The sequence below is a fragment of the Bos mutus genome, chromosome 12, assembly GCF_027580195.1.
Source record: "Bos mutus isolate GX-2022 chromosome 12, NWIPB_WYAK_1.1, whole genome shotgun sequence".
In the NCBI taxonomy this organism is placed as follows: Eukaryota; Metazoa; Chordata; class Mammalia; order Artiodactyla; family Bovidae; genus Bos; species Bos mutus.
The window spans coordinates 73674492-73699871 of NC_091628.1; the positions used below are offsets into that span (position 1 = coordinate 73674492).

Sequence of the window (25380 nt, forward strand, 5' to 3'; positions counted from 1 at the left end):
CGTCCCCCTGACATCACAGCCTCTGGACTCCGCAGGTGCAGACGGCGCATGCGCACAGCATCCCTATTCAGTCGGGACGGCCCCGTCCGCAGGTAAGCGACTGCGCCTGCGCAGGGAGCAGCTGCCGGAAGCGGCCGTCCGCGCTCCTGCTTCCGGTTTGGTGGCCGCGCCTGTGATTTCAAGTCAGGTAGGGGGTTAGTGCGGCGGCGGAGGCGGGGGAGGGCCCTCGCATTCCGGGGAGGGCCCAGAGGTGAGGCGAAGGCTGGACAAGTGTTGCCGAGGAGGCGGGGGCCGTGTCTCGTCTTCTCAGTCCAGCAAACGCTGTGGTCTTAAGAGTTCAGGTTTCTTCTTGGTCCTTCGGTTCATCCGCCGGCGTCCCCAGCTGAGGGGGCGTCGATGCCCTGGCGACGCGCTGCGTTAGAAGCCGCGTCTCGGCTTCAAGGTGCTTGCCCAGGATCCCACCCTTGGGACGTGGGGCGAGGGAGTGTGGTGCCTTTGACTCTCTCAAGAACCGTGTTGGCTGCTTGAATTGCCAAGATTCTGGCGCCCACCCTGCCAACTGGGGACCCTCGGACGCAGTCGATGGTAGTATGGGTCCTTCAGTGATTTTGCACGGGAGTCTGGCCTGAGGGAATGCTAGTTTCTCTTCTTACACTGGTTTTTTTCCCACGACTAATTTCTTTCTCCTGAGGTTCTTCCACAATATCACAAAGTGCTGTGGAAAGTGTAATCCCTTTTGTCTTGTCGAGGGTTGTACAGTCACTTTCTCTGCAATGAAATAGCGTTGACTCCCTTATTCACGGAATAAAACCTCGAGAGTTCGTTTGGTTTTCACTTCAGGGCGACGATCTAGGCAGCAGTTGAATGGATGATGAGTCATTATTAATACTAATTCCTGTATTCATTCTCTTAAGAGCTTTGGTACTTTGTAATATTTATGTTTTCAGTGTGTGTGTGTGTGTGTGTGTGTGTTTTGAACCAACAAGCATTATAGTACTGAAGTTGGTCAGGGGCTTATTAAATGTCATGTACTACGTTAAGCATCTGACAAAGATGTCATCCTAATTTATATGTAGTTATCAACCTCACTTAACACTTAAGGAAACTTAGAGAAGTTAAATAGTAGAGAAATTAAACAGTGTGTCATATCACACAGCTAATAAGTGTTAGACTTCACACTTAACTCGGATTTATTGGACTTCTTAGCCCTAAGCACAAACTTGTTTGTTTTGCTTTTTCATAAATCAGAAACATCAGCTAAAATGCTCAGATTCCAAAAAATAAGAGTGTGTAAAAAAGCAGTGGGAATACTAATATTTGACTTCTTGTACAGTTTTCATAAGTAAAAATTTTCAAGTGTATTCATTTTATACTAATCTTGGAATGTGACAGCCTTAGGACGCATGTATAGCTCTACGTCATTATGTGGTTCTCACTGCTCCTATAATTTGAGTCCTTGCCTGGGACTTTCTCAGGGAAACTGAGTTCATAGTAGAATCTACAGATAGATCAGAAACTGTACACCAGACTTGAGCATTCAAAAAAGTGTTTCTCAACATACTTCATTTTATACATATTGTATATGAATTGTAAACAGGGCATTGTGTGTCATAATGTGCTGGGTTGAGGGAGAAGGTCTTGAGAGAAGAGACAGTAAATAGATCTAAACAGGTGGTGCAGTCAGTTATGCAAATGAGACAGCAAGGGGAAGCCAGCTCCCATATTCAAAGATAAAACACTCAGCATTGTGGTCTTCTCCTGGCCTGTCTGACTGGGTAGAAGAAGTTGGGTTTCCTTTGCCAGGAATTTGAGAAGGGAGGCTGTTTTACCCTATAGGCCCCCAAATGAATGTTGTTCACCTTCCCCAAAGTGGTCATGACTGCTGAATGTTTTAAGCAAACACCCCACCACTTGTGTTTGTGTGGGTGTGTGATCAGCTCCTGGCTTTCCCTGGTGTGCTTTTCCAGGAACTCAGCTCCACGTTTCAGTAATTCATTCAACAAACTGATGAACTCCTATGTGCCAATTTATGTGGTACAAATTATACCGATTTCTAACTTCCAGAGACTGACAGTTTAGTAAATGTGGTATGGTGACTGACTCCTTGTGCCAACTGCTAGGTTACGTGGCCTTGTGCTGACATTGTGGTATTCCCTTTTGTTTCCTAGGGTGGGGAATCTCCTGGACTCTGTACCACAAGAGATCTCCCCACTCCTGGAAGCAGCTCTGGCTCCCTGCTCTCTGGGCTACTTGAGAACTACTTGAGGTGTCTGAAACTACAATATAAGGCATTCTTCAGATTCTTAGAGTACACATTTTACTTAAATCTTTTTTGGCAAAAGTTAGTATATTTTAGTGTTATATAGTTTAAACCATATTAAAATAGTTCTGTTATACATTTTAATAGAACATGCGTGAATATTTAAAGCTTCAAAGTAATTTTATTGTGGTAACCACTTTAACAAATAATCTAGACCCTAGTCCAGCAAGGTCCCCATTTTTCCCTCAGTGATTTTAGAAGATTCTTCAGTGGGGAGCTCTGTCTCATGGCATTTTACTTCTATTATATTTTTCTTAAAGCAATGAGCACTTTATAATCGTTCCCATAACATCCTCTTTTCGTTACAGAACGTGCACCTGAAGCAGAGCACACTGTATTCGCCCGTAGCACAGTGTCTAGCCCATATGTCGTCAGCAGGTGGCTGGAGGATTACTGGCATGAGAATATGAGCCAAAAACCTGTGCTGATGAATTCACATTTGTGAAACTGTACGAACTGTGATGCTAGAGTTGAGAGATAGGTAAAGTGAGAATTTTATGGGGAGAGTATTTTGATTTGGGCTTTGGCTGCCAGTGTGACTTGTCAGAGCAGGGAAGAAGTGATAGTGAACAGTCATAGACTTTGTCAGGAAGGAGAGGGTGCTTATTTGGAGGGGAAGGGGTCTGGATTATCTATGCACAAGTTCAGTTCAGCCAAATTTCAATTCAGTGAACCAGTGATTTGGTAAAAACATGATTTTAAGAAGTTTTTTTCCTATATATAATGGATAAACAACAAGGTCCTCCTGTATAGCACAGGGAACTATATTCAATATCCTGTGATAAGCCATAATAAAAATAGGAAAAAATTAGACGCACACACACATATATATGTATAATTGAATCACTTTGCACTACAGCAGAAATGTACACAGCATTATAAATCAACTATAATAAAAAAAAAGATAAAATGTGAAAAATTGTTTGTAAATAAAGAAAAAAAGTTTGTTTCTGATGCTGTGTAATGGTGGTCTGAAAGAAAAAGAAGAACAATACAAGAAAAGACCTCAGGAGCCTAGAAATGAACTGGGATTGAAGCAAAATAGTTGATTATCATTCAGTGTAGAGGTTGCAAAGAGACATCATTTATAGTATTATCTGTTTTCATGTAATGAATGTTACTGAACATTTATTATAAACCACACACTCTCTATAAGGTCTTTATATTAAATATTTAGTTGAATTTTATCTTTTAAAGTTACTCTCTTTTTGCTTTACCAGATAAACCAGAAGATTCACCATCGCTTCAATGGCTGCCTCACAAACCTCACAAACTGTTGCATCTCATGTTCCTTTTGCAGATTTATGTTCGACTTTAGAACGAATACAGAAAAGTAAAGGGCGTGCAGAAAAAATCAGACACTTCAAAGCATTTTTAGATTCTTGGAGAAAATTTCACGATGCCCTTCATAAGAACCAAAAAGATGTCACAGATTCTTTTTATCCAGCCATGAGACTTATTCTTCCTCAGCTGGAAAGAGAGAGAATGGCCTACGGAATCAAAGAAACTATGCTGGCTAAGCTTTATATTGAATTGCTTAACCTGCCTCGAGATGGAAAAGATGCCCTTAAACTTTTGAACTACAGAACACCGACCGGAACCCGTGGAGATGCTGGAGACTTTGCAATGATTGCGTACTTTGTACTGAAACCCAGGTGTCTACAGAAAGGAAGCCTAAGCATTCAGCAAGTAAATGACATTTTAGACTCCATTGCCAGCAATAATTCTGCCAAAAGGAAAGACCTAATGAAGAAGAGTGTTCTTCAGCTTATAACTCAGAGTTCAGCACTTGAACAAAAGTGGCTGATACGGATGATTGTTAAGGACCTAAAGCTTGGCTTTAGTCAGCAAACTATATTTTCTATTTTTCACAGTGATGCTGCCGAGTTGCATAATGTCACCACAGATCTGGAGAAGGTCTGTAGGCAACTACACGATCCTTCAGTGGGACTCAGTGACATTTCCATCACCTTATTCTCTGCCTTTAAACCCATGCTGGCCGCTATAGCAGATATCGAGCGAATTGAGAAGGACATGAAACACCAGAGTTTCTACATCGAAACCAAGCTGGATGGCGAGCGGATGCAGATGCACAAGGATGGGGATGTGTACCGGTACTTCTCTCGCAATGGGTATAACTATGTAGACCAGTTTGGTGCTTCCCCACAGGAAGGGTCCCTCACACCATTCATTCATAATGCATTCAAAACAGAAGTGCTGAACTGTATCCTCGATGGTGAGATGATGGCCTACAACCCTAACACACAAACTTTTATGCAAAAGGGGAATAAGTTTGATATTAAAAGAATGGTGGAAGACTCTGAGCTGCAGACTTGTTACTGTGTTTTTGATGTGTTGATGGTTAATGATAAAAAACTAGGACATGAGACCCTGAGAAAGAGGTATGAAATTCTTAATAGTGTTTTCACACCTGTACCAGGTAGAATAGAAATAGTGCAGAAAACACAAGCTCATACTAAGAAAGAAGTAATTGATGCTTTGAATGAAGCGATAGATAAAAGAGAAGAGGGGATCATGGTAAAACACCCGCTGTCCATTTACAAGCCGGATAAAAGAGGTGAAGGATGGTTAAAAATTAAACCAGAGTATGTCAATGGACTGATGGATGAGCTGGACATCTTAATCATTGGGGGCTACTGGGGGAAGGGTGCCCGGGGCGGGATGATGTCCCATTTTTTGTGCGCTGTGTCAGAGAAGCCCCCTTCTGGTGAAAAACCCTCAGTGTTTCATACTCTGTGTCGCGTGGGCTCGGGTTACACCATGAAAGAACTGTATGACCTGGGTTTGAAGTTGGCCAAACACTGGAAGCCTTTTCATAGGAAAGCCCCACCAAGCAACATTCTATGTGGAACAGAGAAGCCAGAGGTCTACATCGAGCCTTGCAATTCAGTCATTGTTCAGGTTAAGGCCACAGAGATCGTCCCCAGTGACATGTATAAAACCGGCTGCACGTTGCGTTTTCCACGGATTGAGAAGATAAGAGAAGACAAAGAATGGTACGAATGTACATCCCTGGAGGACTTAGAGCAACTTCGAGGGAAAGCCTGTGGAAAGCTCGCGTCCAGACACCTTTACTTGGGTGGTGATGATGAACCACAAGAGAAAAAGCGGAAAGCTGCCCCAAAGATGAAGAAAGTCATTGGAATTATTGAGCACCTAAAAGCTCCCAACCTTTCTAACGTAAACAGGGTTTCTACTGTGTTTGAAGACGTGGAGTTTTGTGTCATGAGTGGAACCAGCAGCCATCCCAAGCCTGACCTGGAGAACAGAATTGCCGAATTGGGTGGTTACATAGTACAGAACCCAGGCCCAGACACGTACTGTGTGATCGCAGGGTCTGAGAACATTCGAGTGAAGAATATCATCTCTTCAGATAAACATGATGTCGTCAAGCCAGAGTGGCTGCTAGAGTGTTTTAGGACCAGAAGCTGTGTGCCCTGGCAACCCCGCTTCATGATCCACATGTGCCCGTCGACAAAGCAGCACTTCGCCCAGGAATACGACCAATACAGGGATAGTTACTTTGTCGACACAGATTTGCACCAACTGAAGGAAGTGTTTTTGGGAATTAAAAACGCTGGTGAGCAGACTCCAGGGGAGATGAGTCCTGTGATTGCTGATTTGGAACACAGGTATTCCTGGGCCAGGGCACCTCTTAGCATGTTTAGACACCTCACTGTTTATTTGGACCTGTACGCTGTCATCAATGACTTAAGTACCAGAATCAAGGGAGCTAGGTTAGCCATCACAGCCTTGGAGCTTCGATTTCATGGAGCGCAAGTAGTTTCCTGTTTAGCTGAGGGAGTGTCTCACGTGATTGTTGGGGAGGATCAGAGTCGGGTTGCAGACTTGAAAGCTATTCGAAGGACTCTTAAGAGGAAATTTAAAATCTTACAAGAACGTTGGGTCACTGTTTCAATAGACAAGTGTGAATTACAGGAGGAAAATCGGTATTTGGTTTGAAGCTAGCTTTCTAGTGAGGCAAGCCTCAGATCTGACCGACTCATTGCAACAGATTGTTATGATAAAATGTTAAACCATGTTTTATCTTCATCTTTTAAAAATCTGTGCTTAAAAAGTATTACTAGATACAGACGGTCATCATAACTTTATTTTTTTTCCTGTATCTTTATAGAGCTTTTAATAATAAGAAAAAAGATACTCATGTATACAAGGAAAACACTTAAAAGAAAAAAGTGGATTGTTTATCAAGAAATACAAATGGCGAAAAGACACCCAGTGGCCCAATGTCAAGAAAGAAAAATTTTTAGCAGTATAGTAAGTATTTCATTATTTTTATGACCAAGATGAAATTAAAAGTTTACCATTACAATCTCCTTATACAAATATAAAATTTTAACTCATATTAATAAAATAGAAGCTTTTAGATTCATTAAAAGTAGTGACCTAAACAGGATTTTCTGAAGTCGAATAAAATTTTTAATAATGGCTTTTGTCTAATAAAAGCATTGCAAGAAAAATATTGTTGGCACATTTGGATTTGTAAATGCGTCTTTTTGAGTTGAAGGCTAAAATTCCACTTTTAAGTGTGAAATGTGAACAAATTTATTTTTTAAGGTTAAGGTCAGGCTCATGAATAAAATGCCTTGTTAATGTGTGTGCTCAGTCATGTTCGAGTCTTAACAACCCCATGGACTGTAGCCTGCCAGACTTCTCTGTCCATGGGATTTTCCAGGCAAGACTATTGGAGTGGGTTGCCATTTCCTCCAAGGAGTCTTCCCAACCAAGGGACTGAACCCATGTCTCCTGCATGCCCTGCATTGGCAGGCAGATTCTTTAGCATTGCACCACTTTAAAAGCACCTTGTTAATGATGTTATTAGCTAAATCAGGGGAGATTGAGTAATGGTCTAAAAACTTAGATCAGTTTGATTTTTTAAATCTCTTGCAATTTTAAATGTACTTGGCCTACACTTAATTTTTTTTCTAAAATAGAGCATATTTTAAAGAAAATATTTTTATATGAATTTGTACTTCAGTATAAATAGTATTCGGCAAAGAGTGGTTTTCCTACGTATGGCCCATTGAAAAGGTATCAGAATGGTGTGTGTGTTGTAACTTTCTCTACAGAGAAGTAAATTGCTTTGATTTTTTAAAAATGACTTATTTTTTCTTAGATTATTTAAAGTGTATAGTATGTGTAAATATAAATATATTACATCTGGATTTATATACCAAATATGTAAAACCAAAATATACCAGATTTTGGAATGCAGCCTGTACATTTTGAAAAATATGTTTCATGACATCAGTTAAATACTTGGAATTTGGTACTTGAGAAACTGTGTGTAGATTGTTTGTAAATAGTTATTTTATTCAAACAGAGGAACAAATGTATGTTATTTTGTTGTATTTCTTAACTTAAATAAAATATTTAATATGCTATTAAAATAATTTATATTTATTTTAAAAAATTCATAATTGTTATTTCAGTCAAGTAGACGTTAAGGCATCAATGTCATTTTGATTTAAGTCAGTTCCTATTGAAGAGCCTTTGTGTTTCATATTACTAAATGAGCTTTATTAAAAATTTTAAATTTGTATAGTTTTACCCAATGTCTATTGAGAAAAATTGCAAAATATGTGTAGTGAAGAGAAAAGGACACAATTTTACCACCAAAGATGATAACATCTACTATTTTACGTTATTGATGATAAGGAAAGTACAAAATACATATTTTCAGTGTCAACAAGTGTAAAATAAGCTATCATGCTTTATATGGTTAGCTTTTCTCAGTAAATGAGGAGCATATTTCCGGTCACTAAGCTGTACCGGTTGCTGCACCTTGTTCCACTGACTGGTCTGTGACGTGCTGGACCTGGGCCTCACTGGTTTCCAGGTTACTTCACCGTGTCACCTGTACTTCTTTCTTGTACATTGCAGTAAATTGTTTACATTATTAGGAATGGAATTGCTGATTCCAAGTTATGTATTTTTCAGTGATTTGAGACACACTGTGAAACTCTGGCAAGAATGCCTTTCTAGAGTCTCCTCATCTTTAAATGCTGGAGAGTTCAGTTTCTAGACCTGTTCTCCCTCTTTTCAGTCCACAAGTGTTTGAATCCTGCCCAGTGGCTTTAAATGCACTAACGACTCCCACATTTCTTTAGTCCCAGTTTCTTTGCTTGAGTTCACATATCTGACCATTTACATAGCATCACACGAAGTCATTTGGCCCTCTCAACCTGTCCAACCATAACTATTCTTTTTTTTTACTCATAGAAGAAAATGGTAAATGCAACAAGGAGGCTGACATAATGAACCTGTATGTGCATAGGACCCATTCTCAACAATTAGCAATTATCAATCTTTTTCATATTTACAGACCTCTGAATTATTTTGAAGCAACCTTAGATCACATAATTTCATCTAATGATATTTCATAGTAGACTTCTTGATTTCTCAAACATCTTTTTTAAAAAATTTTATATTGAAGCATAGCTGATTAACAATGTTGTGTCAGTTTTGGGTGTACAGCAAAGTGCTCAGTTGCATATATATATTTGTCCATTCTTTTTCAGATTCTTTTCCCATTTAGGTTATTATAAAGTGTTGGGCAGAATTTCCTGTGCTATACAGCGGATCTTTGTTGGTTATCTGTTTTAAGTAAAGCAGTGTGTACATGTCCAAGTGTGTACATCCCAAACTCCCAGTCTGCCCCTTACCCTAAGTCTTCCCTGTGGCAATCTTAAAATCATTCTCCAAGTCTGTGGGTCTGATTCTGCTTTATAAAATAAGCAAACTAGACCTCATCCACACAGTTCCCCACTTCACTAAATTGTATGTCTACTCACCAGGCTGCTCAAGTAGCTTCATCCCTGACTCCCCATCTGCTCTCATAGCTTCAGTGCATAGCATATCTTGTTGGATCCAGCCTCCAAACAGATTCACCACTTAGGGTAACCATAGTCTACACCTCACCCCTTAACAACTTACAGTAACTAGTCTACATCTCTTCACTGCATAGTGATTACTGTAGTCTACCCTGTTTGACCTACTGGACTTAAGAATGACCTCTTAATTGGCCTTTTTCCTTGTACACTTCACTACAATCTCTTCTCCCAAACAGAATTTTTACTTTTAAACATGCAAGTCATTTCATATTACTTCCCTGGTCAAAAGTACTGAATCACCATCACTAATAATGTCCAGTGACTTGAGATGGCCTGTTGGTTCTGCATTCCCTGACTTTGTAAAGACAGAATCCTCCCAAGTAGGTAGATTGACTGGAGGTGAGCAAAGGGAGCTTTCTAGAGTGATGGAAAGATGATATGTCATTGTGCTGCAGTTACATGGACGTGCACATCCTCCAAAGCTTCTGAACTTGAGATTTATACATTCTACTCTGTAAATCGTAGTTAGATAGTTACTAAATACTAAAAACGTAGTTGACTGTATAGTTACATACAGACAAAATGGTTCAACAACACTTCTTTCAGAAAGTAAATATTGCAAAAAGAAGAGCAGTAAAATATTTCCAAGTAGTAGGCAGTTCCCATGAATATGTGCTGAGTTGCTCTGAGTGTCTCAGTCCTGTCCGACTCTGCGGCCCCGTGGTGGACTGTAGCCTGCCAGGCTTCTCTGGAGGCTCCCTCCTCCATGGGGCAATTCTCCAGGAAAGAACACTGGAGTGGGTTGCCACATCCTCCTCCAGGGGATCTTCCCAGCCCAGGGATCAAACCCAGGTCTCCTGCATTGAGGTGGATTCTTTTCTAACAGCCACCAGGGAAGCCCATGAATATGAGGATGAGCCAATATTAATATGTTAGGTCGTGTAACTCTGTTAATTGATTAAAGAGCAATACAAAATTGGTATAGAAATTCTACTGCATTCTTCGTCAAGGAAGTAAAAATAAGTAAAAACAGACTTCTTAAACATGAATGCTTTAAAAAACCAGTAGCTTTGGAAATTTGGGGATGATGATGGCACCAACAATGGTTTTTGCATCTCTTACAAATTAGCACATAAAACCCAGATGGAACAGCTAGATAATAACAAAACACCCAAGGACAACATTTATGACAGGACCAGGTAATGAGGTGTCCCCAAAAATCTAAATGTGCAAGAGGTAAGGGTAAACAGGTGAACTACAAGTCTCAGTGGGATTAATATTTGAATGAAAAAGAAGGATCATATGGGCCTCTCAGGGCCCTGAGAAACCCAGAAACTACACAGATAATCAGCAGATGTTTATTGAAAAGCACAGAGGACCAGACGGAACACCCTGAAACCGGGAGGGGTTTTGTCCAAGACAGCAGCAGGAGAGGAAAAGGAGCCCCACCCAGACCCAAAGGCACCGTCTAGACCAGTGCTCAAGTTTGAGCCACCGTCAGTCCTTCCAGGACTGGAAATAAACTACTGGGGTTGGGTTAAAAAAAAAAAAAAAAAGGCAAGCTAGGGATAATAGAGACAAGAAATCCAAGGTCTAAATGAAAGTGGGGAATGAAATAGCCAACATTTTCAGGAAGCAAGTCACCGTGTTTTGGAAAAGGGCAGTGAGAGTTCTGTGAAATGAGAAGTTACTCTTGACTACAGGTTCTTCCAAACATTCAGGGGAATTAATCTCATCCAAAAATGGACAACTAAGAAGTATGGAGACTGAAGACACAAAGCATTAACATTACTCTCAAAGTGAAAGTGAAAGTTACTTGGTCGTGTCCCACTCTGCGACCCCATGGACTATAGACAGTCCATGGAGTTCTCCAGGCCAGAATACTGGAGTGGGTAGCCTTTCCCTTCTCCAGGGGATCTTTCCAACCCAGGGATCGAACCCAGGTCTCCCACATTGCAGGTGGGTTCTTCACCAGCTGAGCCACAAGGGAAGACCAACATTAGTCTGGCACAGGCTTATTGCTCAAATAATAGCAGGTGTTGTTTTGTAGAGTTAGTGTACTTCCTGTTATGGGATAAAACAGATGAACTGACGCTCATGAGATCTCGAGAATATCAGTACCTAAAATTTTGGTAATCAGTTTTTTTGTTTGTTCTTTTGCCTTTTTTTTTTTTTTTGGTTGTGCCATGCAGCTTGTGGGATCTTGGTTCCCCAAATCCCCCAACAAGGGATCGAACTCACGCCCCTGCTGCAGAAGTGCAGAGTCCTAACCACTGGACCACCAGGGAAGTCCCTGTTAATCAGTTTCGACTGACGACTGTGAGATTGTCAAAGCTCCTGATAGTCTTACTAAACGGCACTATGTTCCTTAGATGCTTCTCCTTGTTCGTTAAGGAATCGGGCAGCTACTGCCAACTTGAAGGCGTGCCCTTTCAAGAAATCAAAGTAAATTGAATTCTGAGGATAATCCAGGCCTTCAAGTTCTTGCAAAATGTATCATAATACTTAAGAGCAAAAATACCACTCAACACTCTGCATTCCCTAATTTTTATGTAATCTAAATAGCTGTGAAAAGAAGAGAAGTGAAAAGCAAAGGAGAAAAGGAAAGATAGAAGCATCTGAATGTAGAGTTCTGAAGAATAGCAAGGAGAGATAAGAAAGCCTTCTTTGCTGATCAATGCAAAGAAACAGAGGAAAACAATAAAATGGGAAAGACTAGAGATCTCTTCAGGAAAATTAGAGATACCAAGGGAACATTTCAGGCAAAGATGGGCTCAGTAAAGGACAGAAACAGTATAGACCTAACAGAAGCAGAAGATATTAAGAAGAGGTGGCAAGAATACACAGAAGAACTGTACAAAAAAATTTCATAACCCAGATAATCACGATGGTATGATCACCCACCTAGAGCCAGACATTCTAGAATGTGAAGTCCAGTAGGTCTTAGGAAGCATCACTACGAACAAAGCTAGTGGAGGTGATGGAATTCCAGTTGAGCTATTTCAAATCCTGAAAGATGATGCTGTGAAAGTGCTGCACTTAATATGCCAGCAAATCTGGAAAACTCAGCAGTGGGCAGAGGACTGGAAAAGGTCAGTTTTCATTCCAATCCCAAAGAAAGGCAATGCCAAAGAACATTCAAACTACCACACAATTGCACTCATCTCACACGCTAGCAAAGTAATGCTCAAAATTCTCCAAGCCAAGCTTCAGCAATACATGAACCGTGAACTTCCAGATGTTCAAGCTGGATTCAGAAAAGACAGAGGAACCATAGATCAAATTGCCAACATCTGCTGGGTCATTGAAAAAGCAAGAGAGATTCAGAAAAACATCTACTTCTGCTTTATTGACTATGCCAAAACCTTTGACTGTGTGGATCACAGCTAACTGTGGAAAATTCTGAAAGAGATGGGAATACCAGACCACCTGACCTGCCACTTGAGAAATCTGTATGCAGGTCAAGAAGCGACAGTTAGAACTGGACATGGAACAACACACTGGTTCCAAATAGGGAATGGAGTGCGTCAAGGCTGTATATTGTCACCCTGCTTATTTAACTTACATGCAGAGTACATCATGAGAAATGCTGGACTGGATGAAGCACAAGCTGGAACCAAGATTGCCAGGAGAAATATCAATAACCTCAGATATGCAGATGATATCTGCCACTCTTACGGCAGAAAGCAAAGAAGAACTAAAGAGCCTCTTGATGTAAGTGAAAGAGGAGAGTGAAAAAGCTGGCTTAAAACTCAACATTCAGAAAACTGAGATCATGATATCCGTTCCCATCACTGCATGGCGAATAGATGGGGAAACAGTGGAAATAGTAAGTTACTTTATTTTTCAGGGCTCCAAAATCACTGCAGATGCTGACTGAAGCCATGAAATTAAAAGACACTTGCTCCTTGGAAGAAAAGCTATGCCCAACCTAGATAGCATATTAAAAAGCAGAGACATTACTTTGCCAACAAAGGTCCATCAGTCAAGGCTATGGTTTTTCCAGTAGTCATGTATGGATATGAGAGTTGGACTATAAAGAAAGCTGAGTGCCAAAGAATTGATGCTTTTGAACTGTGGTGTTGGAGAAGACTCTTGAGAGTCCCTTGGACTGCAAGGAGATCCAACCAGTCCATCCTAAAGGAAATCAGTCCTGAATATTCATTGGAAGGACTGATCCTGAAGGTGAAATTCCAATACTTTGGCCACCTGATGCAAAGAACTAACTCATTGGAAAAGACCCTGATGCTGGGAAAGATTGAAGGCCGGAGGAGAAGGGGACGACAGAGGATGAGATGATTGGATGGCATCACCAACCCAATGGACGTGAGTTTGGGTAAACTCCAGGAGTTGGTGAACAGGGAGGCCTGGTGTGCAGCGGTTCATGGGGTCACAAAGAGTCAGACACAAGTGACTGACTGAACTGAGTGACTAACACTTTCCCTTTCACTCCTGACATTATGTGAAAAGTGTGTAGGTGACAACCTTGGTTACATAGTAAAGGCGATTCACAAGCAAAGTGCCCGAGGTGCCCCCTGGTTTATTGCTGCTTATAGGAAAATGCGGAGAAGGCAATGGCACCCCACTCCAGTACTCTTGCCTGGAAAATCCCATGGATGGAGGAGCCTGGTAGGCTATAGTCCATGGGGTCACTAGGAGTCGGACATGACTGAGCAACTTCACTTTCACTTTTCACTTTCATGCATTGGAGAAGGAAATGGCAACCCACTCCAGTGTTCTTGCCTGGAGAATCCCAGGGATGGGGGAGCCTGATGGGTTGCCGTCTATGAGGTCACACAGAGTCGAACATGACTGAAGCGACTTAGCAGCAGTAGCAGCAGCATAGGAAAATGCAAAAGGATTCAAACAAAAACATTTTTCTGCCTGTGAAAGAAAACGTAGTTTGATGATTTTGAAAATTCTCAGCCTCTAGATAGCAAAGCTATTGAAATGAAGACATTGCTTCAAAAGTATCACACACAGTAAAAACTGAAGGTCTGACTGCGGAAACTTTGCTGAGACCTCAGAAATATGTAAAGATCAGATGTGCACCAAGTGGTTCTTTGAAGACCTTCTCTCAGGTCCTCTCCATCATCCTGTTAGTATACCCACGACCCAGAGTAGGTTTGATGTCGTGTTTGTCTCTGAGCCATCTCAGAAGGAGGCCAAAGGACAGAAGGTCTCATCTTGCCCTGTTGTGTGACTTTTGTCCAGAGGAGTGAACCCCACTGTGAACCCCCCTCAGGAGATCCACAGGGTTCCTGAAAAAATTATCTCAGCAAACACACTGCCAGCTTAGCCTGGAAGGGACCGAGAGAGTATAAAATGAAAAGAGACCGAGGGAAAACACCCAAGTTCTGCTGGCAGGACACAGTCTCAGAAGACTACTCAACAGCAAACATATGCTTTCTTTCATGAAAAAAGGATGAGTCAGAGGGCAGAACTACGAGCCCAGAGAGTGGAGCCAAGAGCCACAGAGAATCATTCCCAAGCTTTGGAAACAAATCCAGAAACTCCAAGCCTGGCTGCAGTTCACAACTGCTGTGGACAGAGGCTCCTCTCTGTCTTGCATTTCTCCTCCCTGCTGAAGGGCAATGTTTCCAGCTCTCGTTCCTGGTCACTCCGACCACGGTGTGCTGGGTGTATGGGGGCAGATCATTTGTGTCTTCTGTTTTGCCCATCCATAGATGGAGAGCTTTATACCGGAGACCTCATTCGCACCTGATCCTGATGTAGACAAAGAGTTTTGTACTTTGCTGATATTATAATGGGATGAGACTCTTGCACAGCTTGGCAGGGTGCAAATTACTTTGCATATGGGAGGGAAGTAAATCTTTGAGGGTCAGAGGATGGACTATGGTGGGCAGACTTTAAGGTGGTCCCCATGGTCTCTGCCTCTTTGTGTTTCCATCCTCGAAATCCCATAGACAGAGAAGCCTCACGGGCTACAGTCCATGGGGTCACAAAGGAGTCGCATAGGATTTAGAAACTCAGTAACAACAGCAACGGAATCCCTTCCACTTGATGGAAGGCAGGACCGTGATTTGCTGCTTCATCAGTAGAATAGTACGAGGTGATGGGTGGTATTCCATAACTACCCCGCACTGTAGAAGTCTCCATCTTAGTAGCAGGCTCACCCCAGCCTCTTTGTCTCTCTTCTCTCTCTTCTTTCTGCCTTTCATAGACAAAAGCTGTGATGGATCCTATAGCTGTAAAAACTGAACCATGAGCACAGGGAAGCAGATGCTTTCCCAGTTGAGTCTCCAGTTGAAAACTCAGCAGTTGAAACCAATAGCTCTTCTCATCCTGTTCTCTCTGAGACCCTTGAGTATTTAAAGACGGTAATGTATGTCAAAGTGCTCACCAGTGCTTAGTTCACATGAAGCGCTGAAGAGATTCTTCCTCGTTCGTGTTCCTTTGCTTGGTAGTAGGAAAAGTTCAGACAGACTGTGGTACATTCATTGTGTGTACTTAGTCATGCAGGCATGTCTGACTCTTGTGACCCCATGGATGGTAGCCCGCCAGCTCCTCTGTCCATGGAATTTCCCAAGCAAGAATACTGGAGTGGATAGCCATTCCCTTCTCTAGGGAATCTTCCCAGACCAGGGGTTGAACCTGCATCTCCTGTATTGGTGGGTGGATTCTTTACCACTGAACCACCTGGGAAGCCCATTTATTACCTGCCTAATTATCTATTACCAAATTATCCAATAGTGATTACCTATTACCAAACTGATAATTTTTCAATCTTATCTCTCTCTGCTTAGCCAGTTCCAACCAAACTGACTTATTACACTTCATCCTTTCAACTTTATGACTATCTCATCTTTTCCATCTGAAATGTCCTCTGAGGGCCTCATTCCTCAAATTTCAAATCCTCAGTTCAGTTCAGTCATTCAGTTGTGTCCGACTCTGCGACCCCATGAATTGCAGCACGCCAGGCCTCCCTGTCCATCACCAACTCCCGGAGTTCACCCAAACTCGTGTCCATCGAGTCAGTGATGCCATCCAGCCATCTCATCCTCTGTTGTCCTCTTCTCCTCTTGCCCCCAATCCCTCCCAGCATCAGAGTCTTTTCCAATGAGTCAGCTCTTCACATGAGGTGGCCAAAGTACTGGAGATTCAGCTTTAGCATCAGTCCTTCCAAAGAACACCCAGGACTGATCTCCTTCAGAATGGACTGGTTGGATCTCCTTGCAGTCCAAGGGACTCTCAAGAGTCTTCTCCAACATCACAGCTCAAAAACATCAATTCTTCGGCACTTAGCTTTCTTCACAGTCCAACTCTCGAATCCATACATGACCACTGGAAAAACCATAGCCTTGACTAGACGGACCTTTGTTGGCAAAGTATGAGTCACAGCTCACATGATGTTTTTGCCAGACGATCTACCCTAGTGCCTTCAGCATAATAAATCTCCCTACCACCCAGGAATTTAGAATTTGAGGTATTCCTTATAATCTTCTGCCTTGTAATCCTTTTATCTGATATCATATTCTGGATTGGCTCCTTGAGGATATGAATCATGCTTTGTGAGTCTTTTATGCTTCAGTGTGTCTTGTGTTTATCAAGTGATTCACCATATACTTATTTACAAATATACATCGGCCCAGCTGCCCCAGTGCTTTTCTTGAGACTTTGTTTTCCTTATTCACATCACCACTGTTGTTTTTTAGAGACTTTATGCTGACACTTACTGAACAGTTTCCACTTCTGCAAAACTCATTGCTGGGGGAAAAAAAAAAAAAAGCACATACAACATATATCCAGTTATAGCTCAGTCATCGACAGCGCAGACCCTGGAAGAAAAGTGCCTGAGTTGAACCTAGGCTTACCTGCCTAGGGGCTTCCCTGGTAGCTCAGATGGTGAAGAATCCATCTGCAATGCAGGAGGCCACCCTAGTTTGATCCCTGGGTCAGGAAGATCCCCTGGAGAAGGGAATCTTGCCTGGACAACTCCATGGACGGAGGAACCTGGTGGGCTACAGTCCATGGGGCCACAAAGAGTCAGACGTGACTGAGCGACTAACACTCTTTTCACCAACTTAGACAAGTTCGCAACCTTTCTGTGTCCACGATTCTTCTTGTGTAAAGTAGGGCAGTGGTGGTACCTGGTTTATGCAGTTGTTATGAGGACTGTGTGTGTGTGTGTGTGTGCCCACACACATGTGAGTTCGTATTAGAACTATATTTAGAAGGCTCTATCTCATCAGTTATTATTTTTGTATATAAATGAGGAGGAAAAGCAATAGGTGCAGAGGTACTGTGATTCACGTAACAACAGAATGTGAATTGGAGAAAAAACTCATTTGTACCAGGAGCCCTGTAACGGCATTACCAGTCTTTTTTTGGCCCTTTCTCCTACAAAGTGGCAGTTGCAAATCATAGAAGCTGGGAGTGACTTTTGCCCACCAGGCGTTTGTCAACACTTGTAGAGCTTTTGATTTGTCAGGACTTGGGTGGTATGACTGGCCTCAAGGGGTCAGAGGTCAAGGATGCTGTTAAATATCCTACAAGAAGCAGAAAAGCTCCCCTCCTGAGGTAATGATCCAGACCAAAATGTCGGTAACGGTGAGGCTGAGAATGATTCACCTGAAATGTAAGGAAAGAAGCCCTGATATTCCTTGTAACTCCAAAAGACCGTGCATAACCACAGCTTCATTGGAAGCTGGTTTCTCATTCATAAACCGAAAGCGAATTCCTGGTTCTTCCTTTAAAAGTGTTAGAATGTGGGTTAATTACTGTTTGCGAAGTCCTTTGAAGATGTGAAGTACTCTGCAAATGCTATTTATTATTAATTGCCAGTCTGGAAGACCGTCCCATGACCCTCTGTGTTCAGGACCCCAGCCAAGCCTCAGAGGCCCGAGAGACACTGCCTGCTTTTTGATAAGTTGGAGTGTTTATAATGAAAAAGATAGGAATCAGGACCTGAGCCAATTTTCGATGGCTGGGATATAAGTGTATATAAATTGGCTCATTAAGATCAAGAAAACTATAGGTTTTTCTCTGGGGTATGTTTGCTAAATCAGAGTACATTTCTCCCAGTTTTACAACACTGTATGTGTGGGGGCAGGGAATTAGCAAGAGTCCACAGTACAACTTTAATAATTATAAAGAACAAAACTGATTTATAGAAAAATTCTACTGTCTGTATTTATAAACTGATTTTCTCTGGCCCACGAGTCACTGTGTAATTTGGATTGGGTCTGATAAAATGAACACAATAAAATGATTTGCAAAAACCTAAAAGAAATCAAGAAAGAGTATAATACAATTGTGTTTTTTCTCTAGGTATGAAGTGGAAATCATGTCCCATAAATATAATTTTACCCTTTGATGGGATGAATGCCTTTAAATTTCAGTATAGCTCTCAATTTTACCTAATGTGACCATTTTATTGTTAGGAGATAGAATCTAACCTCTAGATTTAAATAACAGTGCTCTCTTTAACTCAGCCTCAGCCTGGATAAAGTCTTTGTTGGCTACCTACTGGGGTAAAGAATTCTGAGCTGTTTGGTTTTGCTGAATTCCGATGGATGCATATGAGAACTTGAGTGTCTTATAAAGGTGATGCTTTATGTCAAGGAGGGAAACCATGAATGATTTAATAAGTAGCTTGGAGACAACTGTTAATCATCTAGGAAACAAAGCCTCTCTCATTGTTTAAATACATCTCAAATAAACAGATAGATGAAAGTAAAAGGAAGCCATGCAAATAATACAAATTTAGGAGAAGGGTGTTTTAAGTACTGAAAACAAAAACAAAAATAGAAGCCAGAGAAGAAGATTGCTAAATTTAATGAATATAATTTGTAAAAACACTCTGTGGTAAATGCCATAAGTCAAAGGAGGTGACACAAGTATTTGTAACAAAAGTATTTGTAACAAAATAGCAGAAACATGACTTTCCTTTATTACATAAAGAGCTCTGATAAGAAAGGCTATCAACTAGATAAAAAAAATAACAAATAGAAGTATGTGAAAAACTGTTCAAAAACATAAAAATATACTTATAACAAAACACAGTGTTTTTAAATTTATAAAAATATATCCTCCTCATCCATAACAATGACAAACTAAAGTATTTTTCTTCTTGCCATCTGATTTGCAAACCAAAACTTTGAAAGTATTTTGTTGTTACAAATGTGAGGAAAATAGATATTCTTCATGCTTTTTTTGATGCAAATATTTCTATCATGTATATATTGGTACTCTGAATGAAAATAGCTAACAAAATTTTAAATGTATTTATAGTCTGGCCAAGTGAGTGAATTTTCAGAGATTTATCTTTCAGAAGTTATTACACATATACAAAAACATATATTTATCAGCATAGCATAGTTACTGTAAAATTATACTATGATGAAGAAGAGAGAATAATATGACAGAAGTTTGATTAAATAAATGATGGTACCTCAGCCCATGGTAACATAAAACCAGAGCTTCCTGGTTTCCATCAGTGTAAGCTGATTATTTGAAGGAGCTTCCTCTTTTGTATAGGAAATCCTCATGTAAAATTAGCTTCAATTTTTTTCAGTAGAGAAATCTCTTGATGTATTTCTCATACTATTGTCTCCTAAGAATAAATTCATTAGAAGATAATCAGCAAAATACTTTTTCAGACAATCTGTTACAACCAGGCTCCAATGCCAGCCTTGGTAGGAGCAGCTGCCAGACTCATGATTCACTGAGCAGGACAATAAATTTCAACCTTATTTGGTTTTGTTAATTAGTGTAAATGAGATCACTGTAGGAGCAGTTGCTAATCATCAGTTGCCATCAAATACCTGATGGGAGAGGTGGAGATGACATGCATAATTTTAATCATATTCATTTATTTTAACATAGTAAGAATGTGGGGGTTACATTTTTCATGAATTCTCCCAGCAAGAATGCTAGAGTAGGTAGCCATTCCCTTGTCCAGGGGATCCTCCTGACCCAGGGGTCAAACCCAAGAATCCTGCATTACAGGCAGATTCTTTGCTGCTTGAGCCATCAGTGAAGCCCTCATGGTTAGCATCACTCTTTACAATGAAATTCTGTGTATGGAGAGACATGTATGCAAGGGTACTCACCACAATACTGTTTGCAATAGAAAACATTGGGGAAGAATCTAAATGGTTAAGTCAAATAAAGAGCTTCATATAATGACATAATACAGCTCTTAAATTTTTGAGTAAGAAGATTTCAGAGCATGCAATGTGTGCAGAACGGTATAGTGAAGTGAAAGTCGCTCATTCGTATCCGACTCTTTGTGACCCCATGGAGTATACAGTGCATGGAATTCTCCAGACCAGAATACTGGAGTGGGGTAGCCTTTCCCTTCTCCAGGGGATCTTCCTAACCCAGGGATTGAACCCAGGTATCCCACATGGCAGGTGGATTCTTTACCAGCTGAGCCACAAGGGAAGCCTGCAAAAGGATATAAACAGTATGCAAATAAAAAAAAAACTTGCATGGAAAAAATATAACCTGTGATCATATAACAAAATTTGAATATGAATTCAATGTAAATGAGAGAATTATGAGTGCTTTCTTGTCTTTGTGTTTTTCTGGATTTTTAGTACTTTTGTACCAAGGGGAAGGTTCCAGGAAAATTAAATTCATATGAATTTGAAAAAAAAAAAGTGAGACAGTGAAAAATGAAACTGAACACTGAAATCTGAAGTCTTATTTTTCTCTCCTGGCAAAATTCATAAGATACACCCATTTTTTTCTTTTGGCTGATGTAATTTTTAAGATTCCATTTTAATGATTCCTTCATTATTTCACAAGTTTTTACTAATGGAAAAAAGGAGATATGTTTCATTCTAGTTGTAAATTGTTGGGTACAATCTGATTCTAATTCATTGGTGATCTTGCTGATAGCAAATAGGGCCTGTAGACCTGCCCTCCAGCCCTTCTGCTGATGGGAGAGGGTGACTGACTATGAAATAGAGTAGAAAGTGTAGAATATTATGAGAATGAGCCCTGCATACACATTTTTAAAGTTCTTTAAACAAAGACCTGATTTTGTAGTACAGCGAATCAGAATAAGAATTTCCCTGGTGGCTCAGTGGTAAAAAACCAGCCTGCCAATACAGGCGAAGAGGGTTCAATCCCTGGATCAGGAAAGTCCCCTGGAGGAGGGCATGGCAGCCCAATCCAGCATTCTTGCCTGGGAAATCCCATGGACGGAGGAGCCTGGCGGGCTGCACTCCATGGGGTGGCAAAGGGTAGGACACAACTGAGCGACTGGCCAGCAGTACACCAAATGGAAGGCAACATTTTCACTCACAGCGGCCTTCTCTAACTTCTCTTTTCTCTGAACTCCTACTGTGTTTCTAGCCTCAATAAAAAAAGAAAAAAAAAGGATTGTTACTTAGGCACTCTATGTGATCTAGAGTCATAGTAATCTTAATGGGTCTTTGGGGGAAATGTAATCCTTTACCTCTATTTTGAGGGGATTTTTCCCACTCCACTTGTACTTTATATAGTGAACTCCTATCATTAATTGATTAAATATTATGTACTACAGCACTCTTCTGGAGAAAGCAATGGCACCCCACTCCAGTACTCTTGCCTGGAAAATCCCATGGATGGAGGAGTCTGGTAGGCTGCAGTCCACGGGGTCGCAAAGAGTCGGACACGACTGAGCGACTTCAGTTTCACTTTTCACTTTCATGCATTGGAGAAGGAAATGGCAACCCACTCCAGTGTTCTTGCCTAGAGAATCCCAGGGACGGGGGAGCCTGGTGGGCTGCTGTCTATGGGGTCACACAGAGTCTGACACGACTGAAGTGACTTAGCAGTAGCAGCATTGCACTCTTCAAATTTGTATTTTTATCTTAGTAGTGTTAGACTGGAAAACTGGGAGAGTGTCCAAAAGGGGCTAATTAAATATTATTCCATAAGGTTGCTCCTGAGCAACTGATGGAACAGATAGCCGCGTAAGAGGAAAACAAGGGATGATAAAAAAAAATTCCTTGCTGCTTATTATTTTTCAGACCTTTGAATGGAAGTGGCCACAGGACTTGCTGGGGGAGTGTGTGGTAGACTTTTGTACCCTTGAAGATGGTATTAGGTGCTGGGCATTGTCAATGACAAATTGGCACTTGCCTATGGGTGCGCGCCATCTACCTCTAGAAGGATGAAATCCGTGCTACTGCAGCTGCTGACCTTCAACCGCCCCCGAAAGGCGTTCAGGGTGGAGGGCAGAAATGAGGCACTCTGTGCTCCCGAAAAACTGGTGGAACAGGTCTTCAGCGAATTAAATATTCTCAGGGGCTGATTTTATGAGTGCAGTTCTTGCATTTCTTCATGTCTAGAAAAGCAGTAAATTCCTTCCTGGTGACGTCTTCTCCTGGTGACTGGCAGCAACATTCTGCAGAAAATATGCGCTTTATTGCGTGCATTTCCCAGTCACCAAAACCACATATATACTGACCTTCCCCCTACCGCTTCAGAGCAGTCTCTCGGAGCTATCTGGGGTGCCATCTCCCAGGCTATAGTACTCATTTTGCCCCAAATAAAACTTGACTCACAACCCTCACCGTGTGCAATTTTAAAAGTCAGCAGTGTTCTCTGACTGAGAAAACGGGGAGAGATATTGAACTTCCCAGGTGGCTTAGACGGTAAAGCTTCTGCCTACAATGCGGGAGACCCGGGTTCAATCCCTGGGTCGGGAAGATCTCCTGGAGAAGCAAATGGCAACCTACTCCAGTATTCTTGTCTGGAAAATCCCATGGACGGAGGAGCCCGGTAGGCTACAGTCCATGGGGTTGCAAAGAGTCGGACACGACTGAGCACCTTCACTTTCACTGAAAGGACGGACTGTGACACTGGGGGCTCCAGGCTCATGGAGAATGGGTCGGAGGAGTGTTTTGTAAGACCCTCCTTGGCTTTGGAGCTGGGGCTGAAAGCCCTGCGCGCCTGCATTTTCGCTGTTCTGCTCAAGGTTCACACAGAATAGATGCTGCCCGCGTCCATCAGACTGAAGACATCATTTCACAGAACTGCTTCCGGAGCACTGTGAGGTAGCTTTGTCCATATTTTACAACAGGAAGAAACTGAGGCTCAAGGATGTTGAAATCTCGCCGTACGGTATAGACGGAAGGAGAAGCGTAATATTATGGCGGAGACACCGGGCGGACTCTACCTCAGCCCGGTGATCGAGGGCCTCAAGTGGTCTTTCCTCGGTGGCTGTGTCCTCCCTGTCTCTGTGTGTCCCCTGCTGATGAGAATGCCAGTATGATGGGATTAGAGCCCACCATCAGGACCTCGTTTTGAATAATCAGCCCCCTAAATACCCTTCTCAGTTCAGTTCAGTCACTCAGTCCTGTCCCACTCTCTGCAACCCCATGAATCACAGCATGCCAAGCCTTCTTGTCCATCACCAACTCCGGGAGTCCACCCAAACTCATGTCCACTGAGTCAGTGATGCCATCCAGCCATCTCATCCTCTGTTGTCCCCTTCTCCTCCTGCCCCCAAGCCCTCCCAGCATCAGGGTCTTTTCCAATGAGTCAACTCTTCGCATGAGGTGCCCAAAGTACTGGAGTTTCAGCTTTAGCATCAGTCCTTCCAGAAAATACCCAGGACTGATCTCCTTTAGAATGGACTGGTTGGATCTCCCTTCTCAGGTAGGCACATTCTAAAGTAGCTTCAACACATGAATGGGGGTGGCAGGAACACAACTCAGCTATGATAGCTTACTTTTCAAATGTGAGGATAAAACCATGCATCTTTAAGAACCGGCCTTCCCAGGTGGCTCAGTGGTAAAGAATCTGCCTGTAGTGCAGGAGATGCAGGTTCGATTCCTGGTCTGAGAAGATCCCCTGGAGGAGGAAATGGCAACCCACTCCAGTATTCTTGCCTAGAGAATCCCATGGACAGAGGAGCCTGGTGGGCTACAGTCCATGGGGTCATGAAGAATCAGACGTGACTTATCAACTGAACAACAACAAATATTTAAGAACTATCATTAAAACATTTCCATTTTACATCTCAGATAGGATGAATGATACTTTGGGCACATCGGCTCCGAGTCCTTGCTCTTCCTGAGCGGTGCATTTCCTGAGGGGTGCCAGCAGGGCCTGGCTGGCATCAGCCGGATGAGAGCTCAGACCCTGTGTTCTGTCCTTTCCTTCTTCCTGCACATGGGCTTTCCCCATCCCGCCCTTTCCTCCTTCCTTTCGTATCCTCTTCTCATCAGGCATCTCATTCCTTGCCTGAACCTTATGCATCTGAAGATGTTTGGTTCTTCTAACCCCAGACCTTTTCTTTCTGTGACATAAGTTATTATACAAACATGTTTTTTTTTTTGTTCTCTTTAAAAGTTAATATACACCAATAGTTTTAAAGAAATGTCTAGAAAATTCCATGACATTTTTGTTATAATGTAACTTTCTTTTTTCTTCCCCTTTTTTAGGTTTGAGTGTCAATCCAAAGATTCACTATCACTCAGTTTTAGAGGGAGATAGAGGTTGAGGTCGATGGGTGCAATTTTTTTTTAATACTTTAACTTTTTGGAAATTATGGCTGCAAGAGAGTGTTTTGTACAAAATGAGAAAAGGTGGAAAATTTAAAGCAGTCGATCATAATCTAAACTGAGGAAGGTCTTAGTTAACTTTTAAAATTTTGTTATATAAATAAATTATATGGACTTGAGTGAGCTATAAGATTTCCCTAAACATCTAAAGGATTTTCAAAGAGGGAGAATGTCTGTAATTAAAGTGGTAAATCTTTAAGTAAGCAGTACTTAAATTATGCAGAAGCTCTTGAATAACTTGCTGGAAATAAAGCTGAGGCAGAGACTTAGGGTATAAATATGCATGTTATATATTATGTATAATTAATACATATTATATATAATTAATACATAGTATATATTACATATAATTGGTACATGTTATATATTATGTAAAATTATATGTAAGTACATGTATATACTTTTTTTTAATTTGGATTGGTATACTTTTGAGACATTAAATATATTAAATAATTTTTTAAACTACTACAAGCACATTATACATGAGATGAAAAAATAGATTAAATATCTTGGAATCATGGAGTTCTAAGGAGGCTTAGCAATCACATAGTTCTTACTCAATTTAATAAGAAGAAAACTGAGATGGAGAGAGGTACATATCTCAGCACTAACAAACGTGTCTGCAAACCTAAATGAGTTCCACCTTATGGTTATAACA

General features: G+C 41.4%; 1 protein-coding gene across 7 annotated transcripts; it reads left to right on the forward strand.

Annotated features, from left to right (window-relative positions):
• The first annotated feature begins 77 nt into the window (after positions 1–77).
• LIG4 (DNA ligase 4) lies at positions 78–7858 on the forward strand. 7 transcript variants are annotated; one of them, XM_070380757.1, is made up of 4 exons: positions 78–187; positions 2629–2801; positions 3541–5973; positions 6477–7858. In XM_070380757.1, exons 3-4 carry the CDS (start codon positions 3569–3571, stop codon positions 6526–6528), a joined length of 2457 nt encoding a protein of 818 aa, XP_070236858.1. In that variant the 5' UTR covers positions 78–187; positions 2629–2801; positions 3541–3568; the 3' UTR covers positions 6529–7858. The 7 variants fall into 7 exon arrangements, with proteins under 7 accessions (XP_070236858.1, XP_070236852.1, XP_070236857.1 ...); XM_070380751.1 differs by having other exon boundaries at positions 3541–7857; XM_070380756.1 differs by having other exon boundaries at positions 3621–7857.
• The last annotated feature ends 17522 nt before the right edge of the window (positions 7859–25380 follow it).

What these genes read in the sequence shown, in the direction of transcription:
- LIG4 (XM_070380751.1), top strand. Translation starts at nt 3,569, where the DNA reads ATGGCTGCCTCACAAACCTCACAAACTGTTGCATCTCATGTTCCTTTT.